This window comes from Chionomys nivalis, chromosome 10 (assembly GCF_950005125.1).
Source record: "Chionomys nivalis chromosome 10, mChiNiv1.1, whole genome shotgun sequence".
Taxonomy (NCBI): Eukaryota; Metazoa; Chordata; class Mammalia; order Rodentia; family Cricetidae; genus Chionomys; species Chionomys nivalis.
Genome location: NC_080095.1, coordinates 35,933,563 through 35,961,198, shown reverse-complemented (window position 1 = coordinate 35,961,198; position 27,636 = coordinate 35,933,563). Strand labels below are relative to the sequence as shown.

Here is a 27,636-nt window from a genome sequence, read left to right as displayed (position 1 = left end):
TGGCTGTACTCATATGAATGACTTACTTTTGGCTCTTTACTTGATGGAGAAAATATTGACAATTGCTTCTCTGGCCACTTTTGCAATGGAGTAATAGTCATGCTATAGCTTTGGGCTTGTGCCCCCCCCCCCTTCCTTGGAGGAGTTCAATATGATCTTTGTAAAAATAAATCTTTTTATCAGATATCAGAGAAACTAGGAAGAAGCTACTTTCCAATTTAAAAGAGTATATTAAATTAATTTGTACATATGATGGGGTATGTGAATATAAGCGTTGGATTATGTGTGTCAGGAGCCAAAGCACATGAATGGATATGAACAATGACAGCTATGAGAAATAGCCAACAGGAAATCATCTGGCTTTGTTTTTGGAAAGAGTTCTTAAAGATCTACTTACTTTTCTCTAAAATATAATGGGGTTCCTTTCTCTGAGCCAGGCATTGTCTGGATAGCTGGTATCATTGTGAGGTTAATAGGGAGACACCACTATGATGAACTTCATTCTCACAGCAGATAGAAGATATGCAGTGATATTTGTAGAAGTTATGGGATGGAAGGTGAGAATCAGCGTTGAAAGGAGGACTTTACCTGTGATTGTGTGGCCAACGGAGGCTTCTCAAAAGATCACCTGGACATGAAAGAACAGAGGAAAAGGGGCATAATACTAGGTGAAGCAAGGAGAGGTTTGTAAGGGTTGGACCACTGAGAATCTTTGGTCAATTTTAAAGAGTTTTGTTTTATTCTAAGGCAATGGCAACCACTAGAGAATAATCCACATGGGAGTAGTGATATGGATGGCAGTATATGATAAATGAGAACCCATTCTGTGCTTCTAGTTCTAATGACACGTGTCCTTAAGGGTTCATTGCTGGTTTCATGTTATGAAAGTGGACTACGTACCAGGTATTGTTCCAGGAATTAAAAAAGTCAATTATACTGTTTTTTTTTAATTGAAGTTATGTTCCTACTAAAAGAGGCAAAGTGAAATGAATAAAGACCGTGAAGGATATGAAGAATTTTCATTTGAAAAGTAACTCCAAGGATTCTCGTTTCCACATGAGGTTTTGTTGATAACTCCTGATGATCAAGAACTCTCTTTGTTTTGATTCCTTTCATTTCTATCTGTTGATTTTTATTCTGTTATGCTTACATAGTACAGTCTCAAGAAAACATTTCATTTATTCAAACAGTGATAGATTTAACCTTTTAAAAATATATTATTTATTTATTATTATTTAGTATTTTTTGTGTGTGTATATATATATATATATATTTGTGGTGTGTGTGTATGTGTGTGTGTGTGTGTAGGGAGTACATATGGAAGACAGAGGGCAACACTCTGGAATCTGCTTTTTCTTTCCATCCTTATGTGGGCTCAGGGATCAAACTCAGGTGGGTAGGTTTGAGCTGCAAGCACTGAGCCACCTTACTGACCCCTACATTTTTTACTTTGTTTCTGGAGACAGACCCTAAATTTCCCATGGTTGTTATATTTATTCTCATATTATTTCTGTTGTTCCTATTAAGCCATACTAATGTAAAGCAGTTGCTGCAAAAACAGTAATCTTACTCAGATTCATTCTGCATAGATGTAACCAATAGATTGTTTCATAAATCTTAGTAGATACAGACTAATCCTCTTTCTTTTTTTCTTTTATTTTTATTAAAAATTTCTGCCTCATCCCCGCCTCCCTTTTCCCTCCCCCTCCCCCCACTACTCACCCCCCACTCCCCTCCTTCTCCCTCTCCAGTCCAAAGAGCACTCAGGGTTCCCTGCCCTGTGGGAAGTCCAAGGTCCTCCCCCCTCCATCCAGGTCTAGGAAGGTGAGCATCCAAACAGGTTAGGTTCCCACAAAGCCAGTACATGCAGTAGGATCAAAACCCAGTACCATTGTCCTTGGCTTCTCAGCAGGCCTCATTGTCCGCCAAAGATGAACATGGGATGTACTCACTCATATTTATTATAAATAAAGGACATTGAGCTGATAATTTGTGATCCTAGAGAAGCTAAATAAGAAGGTGAACCCAAAGAAAAACATATAGTTATCCTCCTGGATATTGGAAGTAGACAAGATTTCTGGGCAAAAATTGGAAAATGGGGGGTGGGGTGGGATGGGGGAAAGGAGAGATGGGGAGAGAAAAGTGAGAAGGGGAGGATGGGGAGAGCTTGGGGGAATGGGATGGTTGGGATAAAGGAAGGGTGGATATAGAAGCAGGGAAGTATATATCTTAATTTAAGGGAGCCATTTTAGGGTTGGAAGGGGTTCCCAGGGGTCCAGAGAGATGTCCCCAGCTAATCCTCTTTCTTTTCATTCCTTCCTTCTTTTCACATCTCCAAAATATTAGACAAATGTATTTTATTCTTTAAAATACCCCATAGTAAATTCTTATATATAAATAAGAATTTTACTTCTTGTTAAGTTGTGTGGTGTTAAGAAGATCTTTTTGAAGACTTTTCACCTCCATTTTGTTGTGGATAAAACACTTGACAGGAGATCCACTGTGCACACAGATTTCTTTCACTGTACAGTATTAACTGTGCAGATGACTCTTAAAACCTCCTTCTCTATAAATGACATTTTACAAACTCTGTTTTCAACTGAAGGTCCATTTGAAGAAAGATATCTTAAGCCACAGCCTGCCTCACCTTTTGTCTGAAACCCTTGGTGCTATCGCTATCTTGACATTAAATTTTATTGATCAATTACTGTAAGGTAAACAGCTTTCATGCCAATATTCAAATCACACATCTCCCCCATTTGGCCAAAGGCATAGCATATGTATATATGTACACATCTGTAGATTTGTGAACGTGTTAGACCTTGTGTGAATTAGATGAAGAGAAGATGCCCCTTCCCCAGCCCTCAGAATGACCAATTTTAGTTGCTGTATCTCCATCCTTACTCCAGGGTTTTAAGAAAGGAATAATTTAGTTATTGCTGCCTGTTATTTCAGGGATCAAAGGCATATTTTTAATGGATGATTTTATTAGTGGCTTTTCCTAGATGACAAACTATGTACCAAAAATATCATTTAGGATAATGTCCACAAGTATATTTCTGCCAACTGTGTTAAGGTATTTGTAGTGAAAATATGACTTTATAAACTATTAACACTATACCAAACAGCTACTTATTTTTTTTTTTTTACTGGAAGTGACAGCAACTTGTCAAAAAAGTAAAACTGATTTAACAAAGTGAAATAAGTTAATTAACATAGATAAACATGTCAGATTTTCTAAAATTCAGATTTTTTTTTCCCCATATATTCTTTCTTTCTTAGAGTAGGTTCTTTTGGAACTATCTAGAAAGGACCTATAAAAAACAGTGACTTTCTAGACTCTCTAGGGACATGTCTGATTTGAAATTTTACTTTTTGGAGAATTCTATCATTGGGTAGCTCTAGAAACAATCGTTTGCACAATTGATTGTCCGTCTTAAGCATAGGAATGTTCAGTCATTGTTTCTGGTTTCCAATGGTCTGTGTAATTTCTCTCCCACTTCTTATATGTATCCAGAGATGATCACTTCATTCATATATATTTGTATCTTTTTTTATTCCATCTACTTTCCTCTCTTGTCTGCCTTTCATATCTACTTCTATGTTATTAGCATAGACTTTCAAAGAACTATTTTGCCATCTCAGCAGGGGCAGACAAAGGGTTAATTTCAATGAGGTGATTCCTATGGGCTCTATAGTCCTGTCTCTCTCCTGCAAACAATCTTTTCACACCCCCTTCCTTGCACTCTCCACTGTAGACACACTGATTTGGTTGTTTTTCCCAAGTATGCTAAGTATGCCAAGAACTCATTGACTTACTCTCTTGCCATTACTCCCTCTGATGAGAGCCCCTTTCCTGCAGGAAGTGCAAAGCTTTCTTTTCTGGCACCCAGTTTACATTGTGATATTGTTTACATCACAGCATCCTTTTTATCAAGCCTTATTAGCACTTAAAGCTTCCAAATATCCTATTTATTTGGGTGTTACCTGGCATTCCCATTAAATACCATCTCTATTAATAATAGGATTGTGCTGTGTTTTCTGATCTTTCACTAGGACAAAGAAAATTACCTAATATTTAATAGGACCTTAATAAAATTTTTATGAGAATACCACCTAATTTACTTCATACAAGCAGATGTTGTACAGGCAAAAGATACAGAAAACATTTTAATAGTTCATATACTCCAGAATTCTTTTGTTAACAGTGAATTTAAATAGCATTTGAGTTTACAGACATCTAAGAACAGTATCTGTCAAGTGTATATGTACACACTTGTATATACATATATACATATTCATATATTCATATTCACAAATATATAGATGTGTACATGTATACATATGCCTTTGGCCAAACAGGGATGATTTGAAGACTGGCATGGAAGCTGAATACCTAACAGTAACTGAAAATGACTAAAGTTTAATCGGAGAAAGACAGCGAGCCAGCCAGCCTGTTCACCGTGCACGGATTTCCAAGGACACATTTGTTTTGCACAACCACAGTCAGTATATCAACATAAGCACTTTATTGAAGAGGGTAAAAGGAATTGCTGGTGAGACTCTAAATTCTCTCCCAGAACAAATGGTAACTGAGCCCAGGAGCCCTTTTGTCTTGGGGGAGGGGCATAAATTCCCTGAAAGTCTCTATGGTGAGGAAGTGCTCTGAATTCATCAGAGCCAGTGCCTACATCATTCATGAGCGTCACAAGTGTCTAAAGAATCAGCACTTCGTAGAGAAGATGATTAAATAGCTGTTATACTTCCTTGTCTTCACGGCTGCAGTGTTTCTAAAGGAATTTCATTCAGGTTGTAGCAGACCACTCCCAAGCTCTCCTTTCCTTGCCTCCAGTGGAAAGTGCTCTGCCTTGTCAGTCTCATGCTTGGGGGCCTGGACAGGTCCCTAGAATGTCACTGCCATTTGTGTATCCCCTGTAGTGGAAGCTGTGAGATTTGAGAAGTCAAAAGGCAGGCTCCCAAATAGATCTTTTTCTGTGGTGTGCAGAAAGTCTTCTTTCAGCTGAGATGTTTTAGGGATTAATGGACAAACTGTTTAAGGATTTTCACTTATCACATGTATTTGAATATAAAGATTTGAATGATTCTGTACCCAGTAAAGTATCTTCACAATAAACATACAGAAAATGAACTGGCCTAGCTAAGATATGTCATCGTCTTTCTGTCCCTGTCAGACACCAAGTTCTTATCATGCATACAAATTCTCCTCATATATCTGTCCTTTCTCCTCCTGTGTTTCATTCACACCTCCTCTCAAAAAAAAAAAAAAAAAAAACAACGAACTTCTCCATAGTAATTTTTTGATTCCCCAAGCAATATCATTAAGCAAATAAGGGATGAATTAAACTTTGTTAACATATGTATAATGTGTGTGTGTGTGTGTGTGTGTGTGTGTGTGTGTGTGTGAAGATGAGGTTTAGGATACCCTGGAAATCTTACTTATCTCAAAGTAAAAGTTCATCTAGGGGTAGATTTTAGAGGCAACATGCTTGCCTAGCCTGCTGAATGCACTGGGCTCAATACCAAGTAGTGAAAAAGCAAACAAACAAAGTATAATCTATGACTGGCTTTCTTCCTAGTATAGATAACATACCTTTGTGAACCAGTGTTGTCTTGTCAGCTGCCTTCACAAGGTTATGACCTTAGGAGTAATATTTGTTTTAGAGTAAGCACATGGGAATCCATTGTTAAAACAGGTAGCTTATGGAAAGTGGGTTATCCCTGGCAGACTGACCTTTCAGAAAACAAGTTCACCTCATACAAAAAAGTCACATCAGCCATGTGCTCAGGTTCCCACTGCCCCTTTTGCTGGTGGATTCTTAGAGCTTAGACTTGGCCCCACAAGGAAAATCCTCACTCTCAGTCAAGCTGTCTCCGGAAGTGAGAGGGCCCACTGCCATGATGGCCGCTGCGCTTTACCTTCAACAGGGTCTGCTTTGTTCTTGCTTCTGGTTTAAGTGAAATATAACGGAGCCAAATGGATCTCTGCTCTACTTAATATGCATGGTGGCAGCCTCAGTGGGAGGAACTGGGGACAGCGGGAGAGGGAGCAAATCCTCAAGAGTCATGTGTGTGTGCTGTCTGGTAAGCGGACCCGGCGTTCATGCAGAGCCTGCAGGTCCAACATCATTGCCTTGGAGCATCTCCCAGTGCCCAATAAAACCTGCCACCTATGTGGCACAATGTGAAGCAGAAGCTGAGGCAGACAGATAAGGACAGCCAGGATGTGTGGCTGAATAGAGAACTTTCAATTTCCTTTCTTAGTGGATGGACAAGTATCACATAATTTTTTTTTTAAATGCACCCACATCAAAAAGCAGCCTACAATTCAAGCACACACAAGTTGTGTCAGAGTCTTTTCTTGTGACTGACTCAATCAGAAGGCCTCATCTAACGTGGAGAAGTACTGTATTAATTTAAATATGGCAGGTGCCATCTAAGTTTATTGCAAGAGCTAAAGACCAATTATCTTGTATTTTTCCATAAAATTGCACTTTCTAAAAAGAGGCTGGTGTGTCTGAATATATCCATCATAACAGATCCTCAAGCTTTGATGGGAGCGACTGCTGTTTATTTGTAGGGTGTCATATCGTTGCTGTTGAATCAACGCTAAAGTTATCATCGCAGCGCTAAGACGAGTGGTGAAAAATGAATTTTTATAGACTCACAATGTGGCTTCATGAATAAAAACAGGGCCATGAGCAGGTGTCAAAAGTGCTCCACTCCAGGGCCTGAGAGATTAAAAATCTTTTGAAGTGAGGATTGTTCAGTTGTTTGTTGGTTGCATGCGACAGAAGCAGCATCAATGAGATATGAGATATTTGGAATCATAAGTTTTGAAAGTGTGATTTCTCTTCTCTCTGTCTTCTGCACAGAAGACTACATTTTATTTCTCACACCTGTTTCTCACTGACCAAACTAACTTTTTGAATACTAAAATTTCCTGTAAAAACTTTGATATTGGAGGGTAATACATTTTTTTCAATTTCTAATTTTTTTTTGTGTGTTCAGAAAGGTTTATTTTTAAATGTTGGCAGTCGTAGGTCCTTAAAGGCTTTCTGTTGTGAACACAAAATTGCTTTAAGGAGAAGACTGGGAAATCCAGTAAGGTGTAAGTAAGCATCATCTTACGAGGACACTGGGCACTCAGCAGCTCTCCTTGGCTTTCTTCAAGAACTACTTTGCCATTCTCTGTTCTTCAACCTTCATGCTACACAAAAAAAGATGATTCTGTGTTTTCCAAATACACTACACCATGCCGTATCAGTCTTTAATGATGGCTTTCAAATAAACGACCCTTCCATGACTTAGGTTAGGGTGACTATGAATCCACACTCCATTCTCAGTAACTGCCCTGTTGCAATTTGTTTACCCATGAGAGATCACTCTAACTCCAGTTCAATCACTAAATTTTAATGTCTAAAGTTTTTCCTTCTCTTTGATCTTCTTGTTGTTTTGAGATAAGGTCTTACTAGGTTCCCTTGGCTAGTTGACACTCACCGTGTAGAAGACATTGGCCTGAAATTTCGCAGCTGGTTTCCTGGTCCTCCCCTGTCCTGGTATTACAGGCTTGCTCTGAAATTTCCTATCTCCTTATTCTTCACTGTAAATTTGTTGTGGCAGCTCTTATTCATTTTTCTTCCTTGATGAACTTCAAAAACAATGAGATTCTCTTCTGAAGTGCCTTAAAGAATGATAGAGTTAATATGCACCTATTGTCCCTATTTATTATTGGCATGTGACTTTCTCATATGTAAATATTTTATGCCCTTCTAACTTATAGTTTATTTTAGGAAGATTTTCTTGTTTGACCTCCTTGTTGATTTTGTAAAGATATTTTATAGATTGTTTTTATTGTCTTTTTTTCTTGTCATGGTAAGCTATTGATTTTTTTTGTCATGGTAAAACATATATAACAAAGTTTGCCGTTTTAGTTATATTTAAGTGTATTATTCAGTGGAACTAACTATAATGGTATCATCCTCCAAGACCTTCTCCAGCATCACAAACTGTAGTTCTTCAAAGCACCATGTAGTTCAATAAACCACCTTGCCCCAGGCCAAACAACCACTACCGTCCTTTCTCTAGTTCTGAATTGAATATCCTAAGTCATTTATATGACTTGTGCCTGACTTATTTCAATTTCCTCACAGCTCATCCACATGCTAGTAATTGTCACAATTACGTTACTTTTTAAAGCTGACTAGTGTTTCACTGTATCTCTAGATCACATTCTTTTGAACCATTCATCTAGAGGTATTTGAGTTTTCTATACTTTCTCAATATTGTGAATGATGTCATTATGAGAAGAGGTATACAAACATGTAGTTTGGTCTCTGGTTTTGGTTCATTCCAGCATACAGAGAGACATAGACTAAACAACCACATAACCGTGTGAGTGTATGTGTGTGTGTGTGTCTGTGAGTGTGTGTCTGTGTGTGTGAGTGTGTGTGTGTGTATGTGTGTGTGTGTATGTTAGGAAACTGCCATTCACTTTCCACAGTGGCTACAGCATTGTAAATTCCCACGAATGGTACAGAAGTATCCTCTATATCCTTGCCAATACTTAAAAAGGAATATTTCGGGGAAGGCTTGATCTGCATTTCAATATCAATTAGTCACATGGAATGTCTTCTCATGCCTTTATTGTCCATCTGTTTATTCTGGTATTTTTCATTCTTTGACATTGCTGGGGATTGAACAAGGGCCTTGCACATGCCAAAGATGTCCTACCACAGAATAGCATCTTCAGCCCTTCCCATTGTCTAAGTGGATTTTTTAAAATTTTTGTTTTATATTTCCTTATATAATCTGGGTATTAATCAATAATGTAAAACAAGTATCCAGAGTCATTCTTTTCACATGTATATCTAATTTTCCAATAAAAAAATTTACTTTTCCATCAAATGGTTTTATTGTTCTCCTGGAAATTAGTGCATCAATTTTGAGAGGGTGACAAGTGGTTGATTCGCATGTATGTAACTTACATCACCTTATCACTTGTTCTTCCTAATTTAATAGAGTTTGAAGAGTTATTTGGTATATGCAGGTATTTGTTCATGTATCCTTTGAAACTCATCATGTTCCTTTCCAGTATTTACAGATTATTTTATTTTAATGCTTTACTGTTTTAATGAGACATCTACATAACATCTGCTAATACTGTACTAATGAATACCTCTTGTTCCCTGATTTCACCATCAAAGGCTATGTGTTTTATTGCTTGGTGTGATTGATGTTAGTTGGTTTTGACAGTTGCTATCATATTTAAAACACCTTACTTCATTCCTTTCTTAATTAAAATTTGGGAAGGAATGATTCTAGGATTTTGTTAAATCCTAGATAAAATTATATTCTAATTCTCCTTTAATTAGGTGAAATAATAAATTATGGTGAGTAGCTACCTATAAAGTTATAATGTACTATGTCTAATAGTCTTGGAATCAAGTTTTAATGCAGCCTTGAGTTTACTCACAAAACTGTATGAATATTCATGAGATAAATTATCTAAGTTGTTTCGGCTTTGTAATTGTATGTTTGCTATCTGTTGGCTTGTGCATGTTAGAAAAGGGGACCGCGGGAAGGGATTAAGACATTTTAAGGGGGAACGGCAAATGAGAGCATAACGGAATACATGCAACATGTAAGCAGGGGACAGCCTGATTAAAAGAAAGGACAAACAAAGGAGGGCATGATGGAAGTGGGGAGGCAACAGAAGAGGGGTTGAATAAGAAGTATTAAAATATTATAGTAAATCCCATTGCTTTGTACAATAACTTAAAATTTAATTTGAGAAAGAGGGAAATAGGATATTGGATATTTTAGTATCTTAGTTCACATAAGTCACTGTAGCCAAGTGTTCTAGACTGATTATCTTTGTAGGCAACAGAAATTTGTATGTCATAGGTCTGGTACTCAAGAAGTCCCCAGTCAGGACATACTGTATGAGTGTCAGGTGAGGACCTACATCCTCACAGATAACATTTTCTCCTCACCCCTGCATGTCCGTTCTATACCCCAGCTATAAAATCCATAAACATTTGTCTGGAAAACACACCCAAAGCATCAAGTGTCCCAATATGAAATACGAAAGCTTATACGATGACACACACACGTAAATCCTAACACTTCATAGGTAGAGGACAGGAGGACCAAGAATGGAAGCTCGTCTAGGCTACATAGTGAGTTGAAAGCTATCCTGGGATGCATCAGATTCTGTCTTAATGAGCAAGCTAGCAAACAAGCAAACAAACAAAAAACTTAGTGCATTTCCTTCTCTTGGGGACTACTCCTGAGTTGTTGATACAGTCGTCTCTAGTCAATTCATTTTACCATAACCTATTATTCCTCTACCTTCAGATCCTGTCGGGGTCATCAGGGCTTCTAACTTATTGTTGTAGGAGGTCGTTTGTTTATTTCCCAGCTGCCCAGACTTCCGAAATAACCACTCAGAATCTGTATTAATTAAATTACTGCTTGGCCCATTAGCTTTAGCTTCTTATTGGCTAACTCTTACATTTTAATTTAATCCATTTCTATTAATTTGTGTATTGCCACGTGGTTGTGGCTTACTGGCAAAGTTTTGACACGTATATCTCTGGCGGCAGCTCCATGGCTTCTTCAAGACTCTGCAACCTTTCTCCCAACGTTCTGTTTAGTTTTCCCTACCTAGCTCTGCTCTACGTTGTCACAGACCGAAAACAGCTTCTTTATTAACCAATGGTATTCACAGCATACAGTGGGGAATCCCACATCACCGTCCCTTTTCTGTTTAAATAAAAAAGAAGGTTTTAACTTTAACACAGAAAAATTGCATATAACAAATTAGGCATCAAGCAAGCTTTGCAGTTACAATATTTATATCTACTTTATCTTTTATCATAACTAAGTAAAACTACATTATAACTATATATTCTTGAACTCCATCAAAGACTAAAGAAGGGAATAATATTACCTATGTAAATAGGAAGTGCATTGTAAACAACTTCCAAAACTATAGAACTGACAGAGACTTCTTGCTGCCTGGACAGTCGCTCAAATTTCTGTACTGTTGGGGCATAGCCTACAGGCCCATAGTATCCAGCAGACTTTTCCACGAAGCAGGAAGTATCAAAGACAGTTCTGCCTATATTGGCAGTTTGTCAATCACTTTCTTCTGAATGTCTAGCAGACTATCACTACAGGATTTTTTAACATTTCAATAATTCCTCCTCTTGGCCATGATAGTAGAGTACATTATTTTAAAGCTGGTAATTTTCATTTGAATCAACTAGTTTTGAGAAAAACAACTTACATATAAAGGGATTTCTTGTTCCTTATATTAAAACAGATGTTCAGGTCAGGTACAGAGATAAGAGGGATGTCAGTTCACTTTGAGCTACTCCTGATAGCGTGGCAATATTAAATTATTTAAATATTGTTGACTATGTGTGTGTGTGTGTGTGCAATATGTTGTGTGTGTCCCTGTATGTGTACACATATATGGGCACACGTGTGTATGATTATGTAGAAGTCAAAAGGGAATATTGGGCCTCTTTATCAGTTTTCATTGTGGACAAACAGGATCCCCACTGATTCTGAAGCTCATCAATTGGACTGGCCTGGCTAGCCAGCAAGCCTTGGGATTGCCCTATCTCTGCGTCCCTAGGGTTTAGAGACATGTACCACCATACCTAGCTTTTGTGAGGGTTGTGGAGATTCTTACTCAGAGCCTTGTGTTTTCACAGTAAGCACTTTGTATAGCCAGCCTTTTTTCTTTATTATTTTTTCAATATATACTGCATCCGATTAATGTTGTTTAAATGTGCACCTGTATGGGACCATTCATTTATTCATGAGAAAACTACCAATGACCATACACCCAAAGAAAAATGGCTAGCCTTCCCACAGCCTCCATCAGTTGTCAGTATCTCCTCAGCTGAGGCTGGAGTCTGATGAGCTCCTATCAGCTTTTTAACCATGTAGAAATTGAGGCACAGTGAAGATAAATGAAGATTATCTACTAAGAAGCCATAGTAGTTCCCATGCCTTCCTCCTTCCTAACTCTGCGGTGGGTTCTTTAGTTAGAGAATGTGTATTGAACAACTCAGTGTCATTACCCTTCAAAATTGTTAAACAACTTTTTCAAGAAAATCATGTTTTATAGATTAGAGCCACAAAAGCACCAAAATTATCTTTGCATAGTCCCTGACCCTAAAAAGTGTGAAGTCCATATAAATCAGGCATTTAAATCAAAGCCATTGCTTTTCATCTGTATTTCCTTCCAGAGAGACCCCTTGATTGATCTCAGGAAAGGTATTTCAAAGCCGTGGCAGAAAAGAAGAAATGGAGGCAAATAAGGGAGTTTGAACTTCTGCTTGGCTTTCTTCTATCCTGAGCCCTAGAGATGCTATCAGAAGCCTTGTGTTTTCGGGAAAAAAATCATGCAACAGAAAAGGCTGATGAGTAATCACCAGATGATCACTTTTGCTTTCTGTCTCAATCATTTGTATTTTCCGAACAGACATGGACATATGATCTTTGCTGTTAGCTAATGCTCTACAAAATAAAATGAAGACCACATTGTTCTCCCCTCCATGTCCCTATAAAGTTTTTTTTTAAAGACCCCAATTTGTGATGTGATTTAGGAACTAAGGGGTAACAGAAAACAATCTGACACAAAATGGGTGTGATTTTCTTTTCTGAGCCTGCCAAAAATTCACTGAAGAAAAATCATGCAGATATGTGTGTGGGTAGTTTTCTTTTATAAATTGAAAGCTGTGTGCTGCTCGATCATGTGCACTGTTATGAACCCTAATTGATGAGTATTTATAAAATATTCCCACGTTGAGGTGACAAATCGCTGAGCTGGATGAAGGCGCTTTGTCATCTTGTTTCATCTGCAGTCCTTCTCCTTGCCTGAATGGCCATGTGAAGATACGCACGGAGAGGCGGGCCAGGATGATTAAGTCAGCAAGATTTATTTTCCAAGCACTCACAATTGTTGACCAAGTGATAAATTAAACAGCTTCACCCCTCAGAAGCTCATAGTACAGAAGGGCTCTGGATTTTCATCTTGTTTGACAACGAAACTTAATATTAATATTTATTTGTTTAAACTCACATATTGTGCAATTTCCTAGGACTTTGTTTTCTTATGTGAGAAATCGGTATGGCTACTATGAAAGTTAAATTTTGCTGGCTGTGGAATAATCTCTGGTATAAATCTAGTAGTGGAGGTTGACCTGCCAAATTGACAGTTTTACGAGTGTGGTATAATTACTCCTGGGCATATTACAGTTTGACTTGTCTCATGATTAAAATGGAGACAGTAACCGTTAGGAACTGAACTGTGTTTTCACAAACTCATGCCAAGACATCCTTTGGTATCCATGGTGACTGGTCCAAGAACCCCCACAGATAGCAAAAATCTGTAGACTATGTTTAGAGATAGAGCCTTTGGATATGTAATGGATCAAACTGGGTTTACACGAGTAATTCCTAGTCCTATATGCCTAGTGTCTTCACAAGAGATTAGGACAAATGGCTACAGTGCCCATCTGCTGTCACTCACATGTTAGCCCATGCAAACAGCGAGGCTGGAAATGGCTATCTATAAGCTGCAGAAGCAGGCTTCTGGTCTCAAAAAATGAGGGAAAATAAATTTCAGATGTTCAAGTGACCCATACCAGCTGTGATGCTTCCCTGTCTCATGCTAGTGATTGAAAACAGTAGTAATTTCTCCTCTCTACAGGTTTAGAAAACTATATTGTGTGCTGGGAGTCACTCATTCACAGAGCTGATACAAACATTAATTCCACTGTTAGCATTAGTATCATGATTAGTGTTAAGTACCACTGAAGAGTTTGCAAAAGAAAAAGTTGTCCCATAAGACAGAGGTCTTAGTAAAAGAGTCAGTTCCACTAAGGAGAATTTGAGAGTGCCTCCAGACTTGTTTTCAGATCAATTTAAGTATCATCAAACCTCTTCTTTATCCTTGGCAGTGGTACCCTGGAGTTTATGAGAAAGATACCTACCTGTCTTCTATGCTTGTCTGATATGACGTTTCCAAAGTGCTATGTTTCTGGAAATACCATTATCCCTGGCACTTAGAGAGGGAGTGTGTGTTTGCCTGTGTTTTGAGAGCCTGCTGAAACTGTGTATCATTTTATATTACTCAGACTTTGGGGAAGTAAAAGTATTCAAAAAGTAACACAGAAATAGATATGTCCATCAGTTGTTAAGCTTTAGAAGAAGCAAGTGAGTTCTTCATTTCTCCCGGGGAAATCCTCCGCATTCCTCTCACCGGTTCCAAGAACATTTGCAGAGATGGGCTTAGCAGTTAACAAATCCCCAAGAAAAGTGGTCTTGTATGATTTTATTTATTTTTGTAACTAAATAATGGTAGACTTTCATAGAAAAGCATTTCATTAATTTGTTAATTTTATATCTTCTTGCCACAAGGTGTTCTATGACATTGGATATAATACCCAGGGATCTCATTAGGCACATCTGAATTCCCATATTGCTGAACAAATTCAGTACTATACTGAATCAGCATTGGTGCTGTTGGTTGAATCATTTACATAGTAACTCTTGTTTCTGGTACCTTAGAATATTGAATTGTTTGAAGGATTAATTTCAAATATCATTGCTCTTCCTTCAAGAAGAAGAAAGAAATCGCCCTATCTTGAGGACCTCCCCACCCCAAATCTATCCCTAATCGTTGCTTAAGAAACAGAGCTTGGGTTTCCCTGGAGCCACACTTCACTCCTAGGTATTGCTTAATTTAATTTAATAAGCAGCAAATATACTTATTTCTTTGCTAAAGGGACATGATGTTCAAAATGGGTGAATTTTCTCTTTTAAGGTTAAGTGCTTTCTTTTTATTTATCTAAGGTCATTTTATCATTGTTTTTTGATTTTTTTTAAAAAAAACTTTCTAGTGGGAAACAGATCGGCAAACTATCCTTCTGATAAGTTCGTTGGAGGGCTGTTGGTAGCACCTCTTCTTCCCTGGTGTCTGCCTTTGTGCTGCTGAGGTCTTGATTGCAGACTTTTATCTGTCGCTCATCCTTCCCTCCTCTTTATGTAGCAGCTGGTTTCTAGGGCCTCGACTGGGGCATGTGATCCCATGAGTGCACAGAGACGGGAGGTGAGACTGAAGACTGGCAAGATGTGACCGTATTCTCCTCCCGCCACTTAGCACCCCCTCAAGCTGTTGAATCTCTGTATTTTCATTATTTCTTTAAAAATTAAAACAGCAAGAAAAAAATTCCATTAAAATTTCAGTGAGTGCTGAGCTAAGGTGACTCAAAAGAAATACTCCCACAGAAGGTAATTTGAAAACACACAGTGCCACAGACATGTATGTTTCTACCATTAGGAATGAATGGATGTGATAACCACCCCAAAGATGCAGAAGTAAGAAGGAGGTTGAGAAGAAATGATAGATCACTCTGAAAATAATTGTGAAATAATTTCATTAAGACATAAGTAACTGCGATACATCCCCTAGCTTTGTCCTTTTATAAGCTGGAAGAAGATTCGGTCAGCTGTAAACTCCGAGTCTTTCAATTTATTTTTATTAGCTATATGATATGAATTAAATATAGTTGTAATGGCAGCAAGTAAATTTCCTGGTGGAATATATTTTATGCCATTGATAGTCTATTTGTTCTCCAGTAGGATTTGCCAGTTTTTGTGATAAAGATCACAATTGTGTCTCTACACAGTGCTCGATGAAGGACTGATCAGAGAGAACCAGGAAGTCACAGAGAACAGTGGTGTTATCTCACTGCCATATAGTCTCTAATCTATGTTCTGTGTTGAAAGAGGCCAGGATAGCAGTGGAATTCTATCTCTTGCCCAGCTTTGCATACCATATGGTATGTGAGTGTACATTCACTGTACTGATTTGTTACTCTCATGCTGTAGTTCTTTTCCAGAAGTTTATCTAGCTCTTGCTAAATTTAGCACTTGCAGGCTTCCCCTGGGTAGCACTTCCAGAAAGCATTTCCATTCCAACAACCAGAAATCTAGTTTGTATTTAAAATTTAAAACAATAGTATCTGAAGGCTTTTCAAAGCCATGTTACCTATAATTATTTGATGGACAAAATAACAAATGAATCACAGATAGTCAATTATATTTTCTATCTCAACTTTCCTACATACAGAGATGCATATAAATACACACACACACACACAGTGTGACTCTTTTTTTTTTTTTGGTTTTTCGAGACAGGGTTTCTCTGTAGCTTTGGTGCCTGTCCCGGAACTAGCTCTTGTAGACCAGGCTGGCCTCGAACTCACAGAGATCACAGTGTGACTCTTAAGCAAGTCCTTAATATTACTTTTTTGGTGATCATCAAAAAAGAAAAGTGAATTGGATGAGGGCCTAGAGACAGAAATATCATTATAAACAGAGTCCTTGGAGCTGCTAAGTTAAAAAAAAAATAGCCATAATTATTATCTAAATATTCAAACAATGAAAAGTTGAGTTGTCTTCAACAACCAAATTCTGGTAAAATAATAATAAGAAAAAAATCTGTCATTGCTTTTACATTACTGTTAAGAAATGTGAACTAGAAAAATTTATCCTCTTGCTATCTTCTCTTTGGAAATTCTAAACCGTCTGCCTAATCACTACATTATATGCCTATGCTCGACTACTTTTTAGAACTTTTTCCTGCTTCTATTCCATTGCAGCACGGTGGACCCCCTTTCTCCCTCTAAATGACTTTTTTATGCCCCAGCCCCCCCCCCCCCCAGCTTCGCCTGTTGAATTACAATTCTCAATGCACCTTCACTTCCATCTGAGTATATGGCTAATCAGTTTGAAGTAGTAACCTAAGCCTATTATTTGTTGATTGTGGGAGAAATAGTGACAGATCAGAAGATAAATCTTCTGTTGGTGGGAGGGAACTATGCAGGATTTCATTCTTAAAATACTGTCTCTGTTAAGACTCAGCAGAGCAGCCTCACACTGCTCTTTATAAAGGCTGTGTTTTTTTTTTTTTTTTTAAATGACCCAAAGGCAAACATAGCCATTTTTAATTCGGTTGGTTTATTTTCCATTTGCTTACTCAAATGTATTAAATTCATATTGTTCTGATGATGCATAAATGTAGCCTGCTCTTGGCAACACCATACTGAGTCCAATCAGATCCTGTCCAACAGAAAGGCACGCTCAGGGCAGACAACCCCAACTCTGGTGTCATGGGGCTCTGAAGTGAAAATCCTCAATGAAGCCTATTAGCGTTGCCTGGATATTCTTGAAACATTGATTTGTAATTTAAAAATAGCAAAATTATTTTTTTAAAATTTGAAATTCTAAAGCAATGTAATTATGTCCCCTTTGGAGCTCTAGACACATTTTGTTTAAAATGAACAGAAAGTTTGTGTTTGTTTCTAAAAACTATTCAAGATAGCAAAAACATGAAAACTGGAAAAATGGCACTGTCAGTATAGAAAATTATGGCAATTAATTTAATTTCATCTAACAGTATTTTTGGGCTGTGATACTATTCACAAAGTCTTTCTGCCATGTAGAAGAAACCAAACATTGGCCCATTGTATTTTTTATACCTTTCATCTACAAAGTTGAAATTATCTAAGATTATGCCATTGTAAATGCAGAACTAGAAGATAAGCAATGCCTTTGCAAAATTAGGTGTTTTATCAGTTGAACCTATGTGCTAATGTTATAAAGGTTTTCGTCTCTGCTGATTTAAAATTAGCACCACCATGACTTCTATATATGTAAGAGGTTGTGAATTATCTTCCAACAGTTTCTTTATGTGGAGCATGGAAAATTATTGGACAGAACAGTGGGTAAACAGAGAAGTAAAGAGAGTTTGTGAAGTTTCCTGCTTGCTGAAAACTAGAATGCTATCTGCCAGCCTGCCAGCCCTGGGGCAGTGGCTTTGCTTGTCTTCTATTTCAGCCTTAGAAGACATGAAGTATGTAAGGCTAAGTGCAGAGAACTTAGCTCCATTGTTGAATCATGTTCTGTGATTGCATTGGTATGTGATGAAAAAAGGCTCTTGGATGCAATTAAGACTGGCTGCCCCTGATTTAAGGCAGACATTTGAGCCTCTGCTTGCACATCTCTAAAATGTTTGATGAAGTGATCCCTGCCATTGCTGAGCCCCACCTAAAGTTGAAGAAAAGGCTTTGCAAAATATAAAGACATGTGCCTTGCTCTGCATGTTTAATATTATTTTTGTGCCGATAAAATTCTTCCCTGGTCCAGTAGGAATGAGCTTCTGTTGCCAATCCACTACGAACATAGGACAGAACTGGTTAAGATTTTATAAACTGGCATGAAATGTCACAGGCTGATTTGCATTTTTTTTGGTGATTTTCTACATTAATCACTGACTAACCTTCAGTTTTCCAAATAAAGAATAAAGAGAGCAATGGTGACATTTGTGATCATCTTCAGAAAAGGACTTGTTTAAACTCTTCACAGATGGAGAGATATCAAGCATAAATTGTTTTTACCAAGATTTCTAATTTTAAGCAGCTCTGAGGGTGTTTGTGGGTAGTAGGGAGCAAACATTGTTTTGCATATGGAATTAACATAAACTTTGCATACCATCTTCCCAGTTCCTCTGGATGATTCTGGTGGGCTTCTGGAGACTCCCATAAGGACTGAGAAACTCATAAAGTGACAAAAATTCTGTGCTGCTTGTGATGTACAAATGGAGTTAACGGAAACAAGTCACATAGGTGACCTTTCAAAAACGAAAGTGGGTTTCCACACATCCCAGATGGCTTAGTGCTCCTACAAGGATGGCATATGACATAAACTCCCAGTTCTAGCCCAAATGAGCCTATTATTTCTAAACAAGCCATGTAGTTTATTGAATGTGCAACCAGCGCAATTCATTCCAATATTTTCTCTAAGTTTACTGTGAAAATAGATATGGATTGGTGACTGAGAGTTTTAGTAAATGCTGAAGATTGAAGGAATGGCTATCTAATGTTTACAAAACTAGTGTGTACTTACCACAACAAAGTTCCCTGGGATTCACATGGGAAAATCAATTACCAATTGATCTTTGAATGTTAAGAAGTATAGCATACAAAACTACTCACTTCTGATAACTGGCATAAAATCCCCAAGGCTACAACGTCATAGTATATTTTGCCTGCCAAATTCAAAGATTCACCCCGATGTAGAAGTAGATACTCGTTTCTTAAGATAGACTTTAAAATATTTTAAAATGCAAATATGTATTAGTTACTTGATACCTTTCTGTGATAAAATGCCCTGCGCTAAAAACCAACTTAAAAAAAAAATGGTTTGTTCTGGCCCGCAGTTCCAGGATGTAGTCCATCAGGCAGCGAAATGATGGTGGCAAAAGTTGCAGATAACCAATCATATTATATCAGCAGTCAGGATGCTGGGGAGAACACTACAGTGCTCAACTGGCATTCATTCTAGTATTTAATTCATGACCCCACCCACCTGCCTTCAGGTTGTGTCTCTATGCTTCAAGGAATCCAATCTAGACAGTCTCTCATGGCCATCACCAGAAGATTCTACTCATAGGTAATTAGTAGATTCCATCAAGTTGACAAATAAGACCAACTGTCGCAGAATATGTTCTTCATTTTCTCCCTTTTGGTTTTATAAGTAACTTCAATGAATATATTCTTGTAACCCCAAGATCAATGTTGGTAATAGTAAAAACACGAGTAAATAGTAACAGTATAGATACACCTAACCACACATAATTTGTCAGGTTAAAAAGTAATTATCTTGAGATGGTTTTCTGCATCTCCTGTATCTCCTTTTTGTATTTTAATTTCTAAAAAGAGATAGAGAACTGTTTCTCCAATATCAGATAAATGCTATCAAATAAATATTGAGGGAGAGGATTCTTCTTCTTGGAGGACCCCAGAAATGTTTATAGCAATGTAACAATAAAATATGTACATGCTTTCAGTTATCCATCTAGATCATTTCTAGTCCAGAAAGCCCACATTTGAAATATACAAGAATGTTTGAACATTAGCAAGTGCCATATTTGGGAAAATGACATCTGACATCATGTGATAGGTTCTAAGAGTCAAGGCTCAGACACCCTAATATCTGCTCTTTAAAGTAGTCTGCAGCCCTTACACATAAATTATAAGAAGCATAAACAAAGGTGATGTTTACACTGGAGCCAAACATTGAATAGCTCAATTTTATATATGTTAAATTCCCAAATCCAAAATTTGGGAAGGAAAAACACTACTGTTAGCAAACATTTCATAGAGAGATTGCTTCACCTGTATGGTGTAGGAGGTCCTTCTGTTTATGTGTTGCTTTCATTTGTTAATCAATAAAGAAACTGCTTGGTTTGATAGGGTAGGAGTTAGATGGAGAAGACAGAACTAAATTCTGGGAGGAAGGAAGCAGAGTAAGAGGGATGCCATAGATCTCCTGCCTGAGATGGACACTGTTTAGAATCTTGCCGATAAGCCACAGTCACATGGCGTTACACAGATTAATAGAAATGGGTTAAATTAAGATATAAGAATTAGCCAATAAGAAGTTAGAGCTAATGGGCTAGGCAGTGTTTAAATGAATACAGTTTTCGTGTGATTATTTTGGGTATAAGCTAGCCAGGCGGCTGGGACAAACAAAGGGTCCCCATCCTCCTCGTGCAACACCTGTCTGCAGGCCACGCTTCCTTTCTGTGGATTGCAGAAGCAATAGTACCTTTGGACTTATTTATAGGCCTTGTGGTACAGCTGACTGAACTGATGAGAATATTCTGACAGTCAGAGGTAGAGAGAATGTTTCTGTCTCATGCCTGTCCTAGCCAAATGGTTGGTGTACTCTGCTGCTACAGTAGAGGGAAAATTGTTTATTAACATTTAGCAAAGTTCATAATCCACTGTATCACCCCTGCTCCACTGTTATGCATCGGGAACCAAAGGTACTAAATGTCTCTCTGGAACATCTATTTTGCCATTTATTCCCATTTGCTAGCATCTTAATTTGGAGATAAAGATACCTTCTGAGGTTTTTGAAGTCATCCCTTTTAGTAACTAAATACTGTCCAGTCGGAGAAGGTTTTCTCCTGCAGTATCAACGGTGTGCTGGAACAGTCAGTGCATAATATGGTGGCCCTAATGTGCCCTTTCTCTTTGCCTTACAGCTGGTGCCACATACATCTTTGGAAAAAGCGGTGGCCTCATCCTCTACACCTGGCCAGCGAATGACAGACCCAGCACACGCTCTGACCGCCTGGCCGTGGGCTTCAGCACCACTGTGAAGGATGGCATTTTGGTGCGCATTGACAGTGCCCCGGGACTTGGAGACTTCCTCCAGCTTCACATAGTGAGTACCTGCCCAGCCTCGGCTTGGAGTCTTTTGTCTTCCTGGTGATCTGAGGCGTGAGTTTGATAAACACAGGAGAACATTCTACATAAATGCGTCATAGGTGCACAGTCTTTCAAAGACCGCCTTCAAACTGTCTCAACTGCCATAGTAATATGCCTCAGTAACAAGAAAGAAAATGGTCCCTTCTAGCCTCCTGTGGCTGTTTACTTTGGTCTTGTAGTGAATCTCTTAGATGTCCACTGGGTTTGGAAAGAGACTTATCTGTTATGGCTCAACTGAGATGTGGCAAGAAGGAAAAACAAGAGGAATGTTAGTAACATCCTAAGCTAGCAGTTGGCAAACTTTTTCCAAAGGACCAGTATATCACCATTATGGATGCTGTAGGTTATAGAATCTGTTGGTTTTACTATAGACAGTGTGCTTTTAGGATGTGGCGAGTCTGTTTCAATAAGAATTCATTCATAAACCTGGGCTGCAAATGTGATCACAGGAATGAACGGGATATGTCATGCAAGCTATGATTCTAATAGTAGAGCAGGCATGACGCAAAGGAAATTGTCCCAAGACCAAGTTGAGTTATGCATGTATATTGCATACTTAACATTTCCCTTTAGATCTTGTGTTTATGCGAGGGTAGAATTTTTACTCCCAGCCTCTGCAGATCATAAGAGAATCATGCAAAACAAAGAAATTAAAATGATTTGGAGGATTAAAAATTACTTCCTTACGAGGATAGAAAATATTTTTATAGCAACAATTAACCCATTTTATCACCTGTGCAGTCTACAGTTAGGAAAGTAGGCTAAAGAAAGATATGATTCTCGTTTGTGAATACCCCACGTGTAGCCACCAAGAGCAAGGAGAGGAATTGTTCTCATTAGTTAGCAATGGCAGGGCTGGAAAGAATGGATTTAATTTGGAGCAGAAAGGACTCAGTGCAAATAGCAGAGGAGAAAAGCAGTTAAGAAAAAAGATCATCTGGGATTAGTGGCAATCTCCACAAAGGAGGAAAGGGGGCACTGGCTGGGAATCTTTGAACCAAACTTTTTGCTAATCTGCAGATCTAGAAAGCAGAATGTAGACTTTCTCTGCCCAGCTCCAGAACTGATGCTGGCAAGTTGGGTCCGCAGCAACAGGCTCGGCCAGAGCAGTACTCTGCCAGGGTTGTCTGAAAGTGGGACCAGATAGACATACAAACCTCTCCTTGGGCTCCAAAAAGCACTAGTCATAAGTAAATGTGAAACTGAGTTGCAGATTTTTAATTCTGTCTCAGATGCTCCAGGAGCCATATGTTGCCCGGAGCTGGAGCTTAAACATTATAAAGCCTATGCCAGGGAGCAAAGAGAAAGGAAGCCTCTGTCACTACAGTTTATCTTTATTTAGACTCTAAGAGCCACCACCGTCATTTACGAAACTCTGAGAGATTTATGCTGCATATAACTTAATGACTATATCATGGCAGCTATAACTAGGCTATTATTACCAGTTCACTTGCATTTTCATGGTGATTTATATTCTCTCTCTCTTTTTTTTGTTCAGTGTGACTTCCTAAAAAATATGATTTGGCCTAGTCATAAACATTGTTTTTTTAAATTTTTTAACCATCAGATAATATACTGTCAGTGTATCCATTTCTAAGCATTTCATGTTTGGTATGGTGTCTTCACTCATAAGAAAGAGGTTTTTTTTTCTCTCTCACTATTTGGCAGTTTGCTTGGAATGTAATAGGGAGTTGGATACAAATCATTTGTGAATACTGAGAACTTCTCAGAGAAACTAGAACACTATATTTTATTAAATACAAACCCTTTGGAGAGTTTGAAAAGCATCTCTAACCATGCTTTGGCATTCAAGTAATATGCATTTTCAGTATTTACTAGCGGATATTCTCTTTATAAAAATGCTCTTTACTTTTGATATTGACTATTAGTTTATTAATAAAAGTAAACAGTCACAAGAAAATTTCCATCAGATTATGTAACATCACCTTGTAAATCAGTGAGGCTGCTATTAACAAAACCCTGAAAAATCCCCAAAGATGTTTCCTTCCAAACCTAGAGTATGAATTATATAAAGGAGTCATTTTTTCCTACTGCAATATGAGAAAATCCATACAGTTTCTGAAGGAGGTAAGCTGGCTACCCTGTCCATGACCTTTTAATAAACATGAGTACCTTCATTGCTCCAGTCACTTAAAACCGTGTTTAATCTGCTAATGAGTCTGATTTTTTCTGTATTCCTTAATACGATCAGAATAATAGAATCAAAATAGAAAAATCAAGACATTGTAGTAAAATCTAGCCTCTAATTTTGAACAACTAAGTAGAGGCATCAAGAAAACAAAATAAAAAATACTGTTTACGTTTCTTCCTGAGACATTTCCGGTCTTATAAAGGATGCTTTCATTTCCTTAATGTTTTGTTTCACTGTACTAAGAAGATTATTCTAAAAGAAAAGCTCTTAGGAGTCATTGTGGAAGGCAAATGGATTGGAAGGAGGCAAAAGCTTTCATTCTACACTGGGTCTTTTCAAAAACCTAGTTAAATTGGTTGTTTTGTATTTTAAGTTTACATACAAAGTAAAGAGTTTCTTGTTGGTATTTTCTTACATGTACGTCATCATTCTGTGCTCCTCTTCACGTTCCTCTTCCACAGCCCTTTCTAATTCCTTAACATCCTTTCCTTGGGGGAAGGAGAGGTAGCTCGGCAGTAAGAACTCTTGTTGCTTTTCTGGAGGATCCAAGTTCATTCCTCAACACCCATGTTGGGTAGCTTATAACTACCTGTAACTCCAGCTCTGTGGCAGAGGTCATTTGTTCAATTTCTGACTGCCCAGAACTGAAATAATCACACAGAAACTATATTAATTACAACACTGTTTGACCTGTTAGCTTATGCTTTGTATGAACTAACTCTTACATCTTAAATTAACCTATTTCTATTATTCTATGTATTGCCATGAAGCTCGTGATTTCCCGGTAAGTTTCTGGCATCTGTCTCCTTTGGCAGCTACATGGCGTCTTCTTGACTCTGCATACTCTCTTTTTATATCTGCTTTGATTTCCCACCTCTGATAAGCCATTGGCCGAAACAGCTTCCCACATGGCAGCCTCAGAGAACTAAACCCTCTTTATCTCTTTGCAAGCAACCACATGCATATGAGTAGGCAGATAAACATCACAAATCGAAAAAAAAAATCTGTTTATAAATGAAGATTCATTTCTTTCCACTCCTTTCCCATCACAGTCCCCTTTCTACTTAAGGCACACACACACACACACACACACACACACACACACACACACACACACACTTTAAATCCAGAGTCTGCATGTTAGAGAAAACATGCTTTCTTTCTGAGTCCAATAAATACTTAGCATAGCTGTCTCCAGTTAAAAATATTTTCTGGCAAATGTCATGATTTCAGTTTTATAACAGCTGAATGAAATCCCAGTGTATACATGTACCACATGCTGTTTACCCATTTTTTTTTGCTGACAGACATACAGTATTTCTATTAGTTTCTACGAATATGACTACAATAAACCTGGATATGAGAATATTTCTTGGTCATATTGACACAGTTTTTTAAGCATTAACTCAGGAATGGTATATCTAGATTATGGATAATTATATTTTCATTTATTTATCAACAATTCTGAGGTGTCTCACACATGATAACCAAGTTCTCTGCCACTGAACTACTTCCCCAGGAATATTTTCAATTTTTTGAAGCAATTCCATATTGACTTCCATAGTTCATTTACTAGTTAGCATTCTTACCAGTAGGGTGACAGTATCTCTTCCCCACAGCCATTCAATCACTTGTTTTTATTTTTTTAATTAAGTTTATTTATTTATTTTACATACTGACCTCAGTTTCCCTTGCCACCTCTCCTTCCATTCCTTTCCTTGACCTTCCCTCCACCCCCTCCACTACTTCATTTTTCTTCAGAAGGAGGCAGGCCTCCAATGAGTATCAACAAAGCATGGCAAATCAAGTTGAGGTAGGACTAAGCTCCTCCCCTTGTATTAAAGCAAGGCAACTCAGTACGATGAATGGGTTTTTTTTTTTTAAAGCCAGGCAATTTCTCAGAAAATTGGGAATCAATCAACCTCAAGACCCAGTTATTCCACTTTTGGTTATATACCCAAAGTATCTTCAATCATACCACAAGGACACTAGCTCGACTACGTTTATAGCAGCTTTATTCATAATAGCCACAACCAGAAAACAACTTAGATATTCCTTAACTGAAGAATGGATAAAGCAAATATGGTATATTTTTCACAATGAAATATTACTCAACTGTTAAAAACAATGACATAATGAAATTTGAAGGCAAATAGGTGGAACTAGAAAAAAATCATCCTGAGTCAGGTAACCCAGACTCGGAAATTCAAACATAGAATGTACTCACTTATAAGTGGATATTAACTGAAAAGTAAAGGGTAACTATGATGCTATTCACAGACCCAGAGAGGATTAGTAGCAAGGAGGACTCAGTGGGGAGACCCATTGTTCTCCTGAGGAGGGGGAAATAGAAGAAATCTATTCTCGTGGTTGGACTGGGGATGCATGGAGATGAGAATAGGAGGATTTTTATTTTTCTTAATTGTAGTCACCTACCTGGGGCTGATGAAAATCAAAGTTCTTGTTATTCACAAGTCTCTATTTACTAAGATTGTTGAATATTAAATCAAAACAAACAACAACAACAAACAGTTTTGGTCATTTGTTGTTGTAAAAGGAGTGGCGGGCCACATCCCACCACCTGGCTCCGGGCAGCCTGGCTAGTTTATACCCAAAATAATTACATGGAAACTGTATTCATTTAAACACTGCCTGGCCCATTATATCTAGCCTCTTATCGGCTAATTCTCACATCTTGATTCAACTCATTTCTAATAATCTGTATGTCACTATGAGGTCATGGCTTACTGGGAAAGATTCAGCATGTCTGACCTGGAAGCTTCATGGTGGCTCTCTTTGTCTCTGCCTCCTTTCTCCCAGCATTCTGTTCTGTCTACTCTGCTTATCTAAGCTGCTGTCCTATCAATAGTCCAAGGCAGTCTCTTTATTCAACCAATGAAAGCAACACATAGAAAGAAGACCCTCCTGCACCAATTTTTACTTCTTTCCAGAGTTGCATGTTCAGTGTATTAGTCCACTTGAACTGAATAATTCACCGTGGAAACGAAGAACGTTTTGGAAATACAAGGCACCTGTGCTGCGTTAATTTGTGTTATTGTAACAAAACACCTGAGATTGACCAATTTATAAATCATATGAGTTTCCTTCTCGCAATTTCTCTTAGAAGACTGGAAAGTCCAAGGCTAGTTTTTGGCTGATCAGGGCTTCATGGCTGAACTTCCATTATAGTACTTCGTACACCCTGTCATGTAGAGGAGAGGGATGTGCTCTCTCATGGCAGAAGAGAGGGAAACCACTTTTCAAGTTCAGTCTTCTTCCCCCAAATCTCTTCCTTCCCACATTGTTTCATTGGCTATTAACCTTCCAGCATATGAAATCTGGGGACAATGTCATTCCAGACCAGGGAAATCAACTGCAGTGACATGAGACAAGGGTCAAGCATCTGCTGCAGATGTGTGCCCACTGAGGTTGCATAAAATTGAAGCATCATTATTTGACTTTGGATGTTAATTGTGGAAGGAGAAGTTCAGTGTTACTTATAGTGATAGGGTAATTAAATTAGATGCACAACAACGTATAGACTGATATGCAGTGAATACAGTATCTGTTGTCTGTGTAAGAAAAAGAAATAAAGCAGCAACGAGAGACAGAATATAGCCAGAACCAGAAAAATTATATCTTGTAAATTGGTATTAAAAATAATTCTTACAAATTCTTGAAGTCTTTTTTCTTAATACTAACTGTCATTGGAATTTATTTTTACCCCCAGTTTAGCTTATCAGAATAAAAAGAGCATGCTCTTCAAGAATACCAGTGAGTCTAGTCAATTCAGTGGTGAGCACTCACTCTAGGACAGTCCCCATAGCAAAGAGTCTTCTTGCTTGCCAGCTCTCTGTGCCTCTTAGGCTCTCTGTGTCATCTTTACCTCGGGAAGAGTTTTGAGAGCAATGGATGAATTCCAAATGAAGGAGCTCTGGCTTCAAATAGCCATGTCTGTCCCAGGTACAGACATGGACTTTGTAGGCGCACACTGTACATTTTTCAACTACTTACTAAGTCCTAAACTGACATGAGTTTTCCCCTTTCCTGTGCTTCTCTGAAATCTCCACTCATTAAAATCTCTTCAAGAAAGTAGTTTTC

At 38.0% G+C, this 27,636-nt stretch overlaps 1 protein-coding gene across 40 annotated transcripts in view; it reads left to right on the top strand.

Annotated features, from left to right (window-relative positions):
• Positions 1-27,636, top strand: part of Nrxn3 (neurexin 3) — a 1,560,627-nt gene that overhangs the window by 1,185,468 nt on the left and 347,523 nt on the right. For all 40 annotated transcript variants that reach the window (XR_009057835.1, XR_009057834.1, XM_057782568.1 and 37 more), the window contains one exon: positions 21,158-21,339. Coding sequence is in view for 38 of the 40 variants with exons in the window: in XM_057782568.1 (XP_057638551.1) it covers positions 21,158-21,339 (182 nt within the window). In the remaining 2 variants the exon portion in view is untranslated. The remainder of the gene's footprint in view (positions 1-21,157; positions 21,340-27,636) is intronic.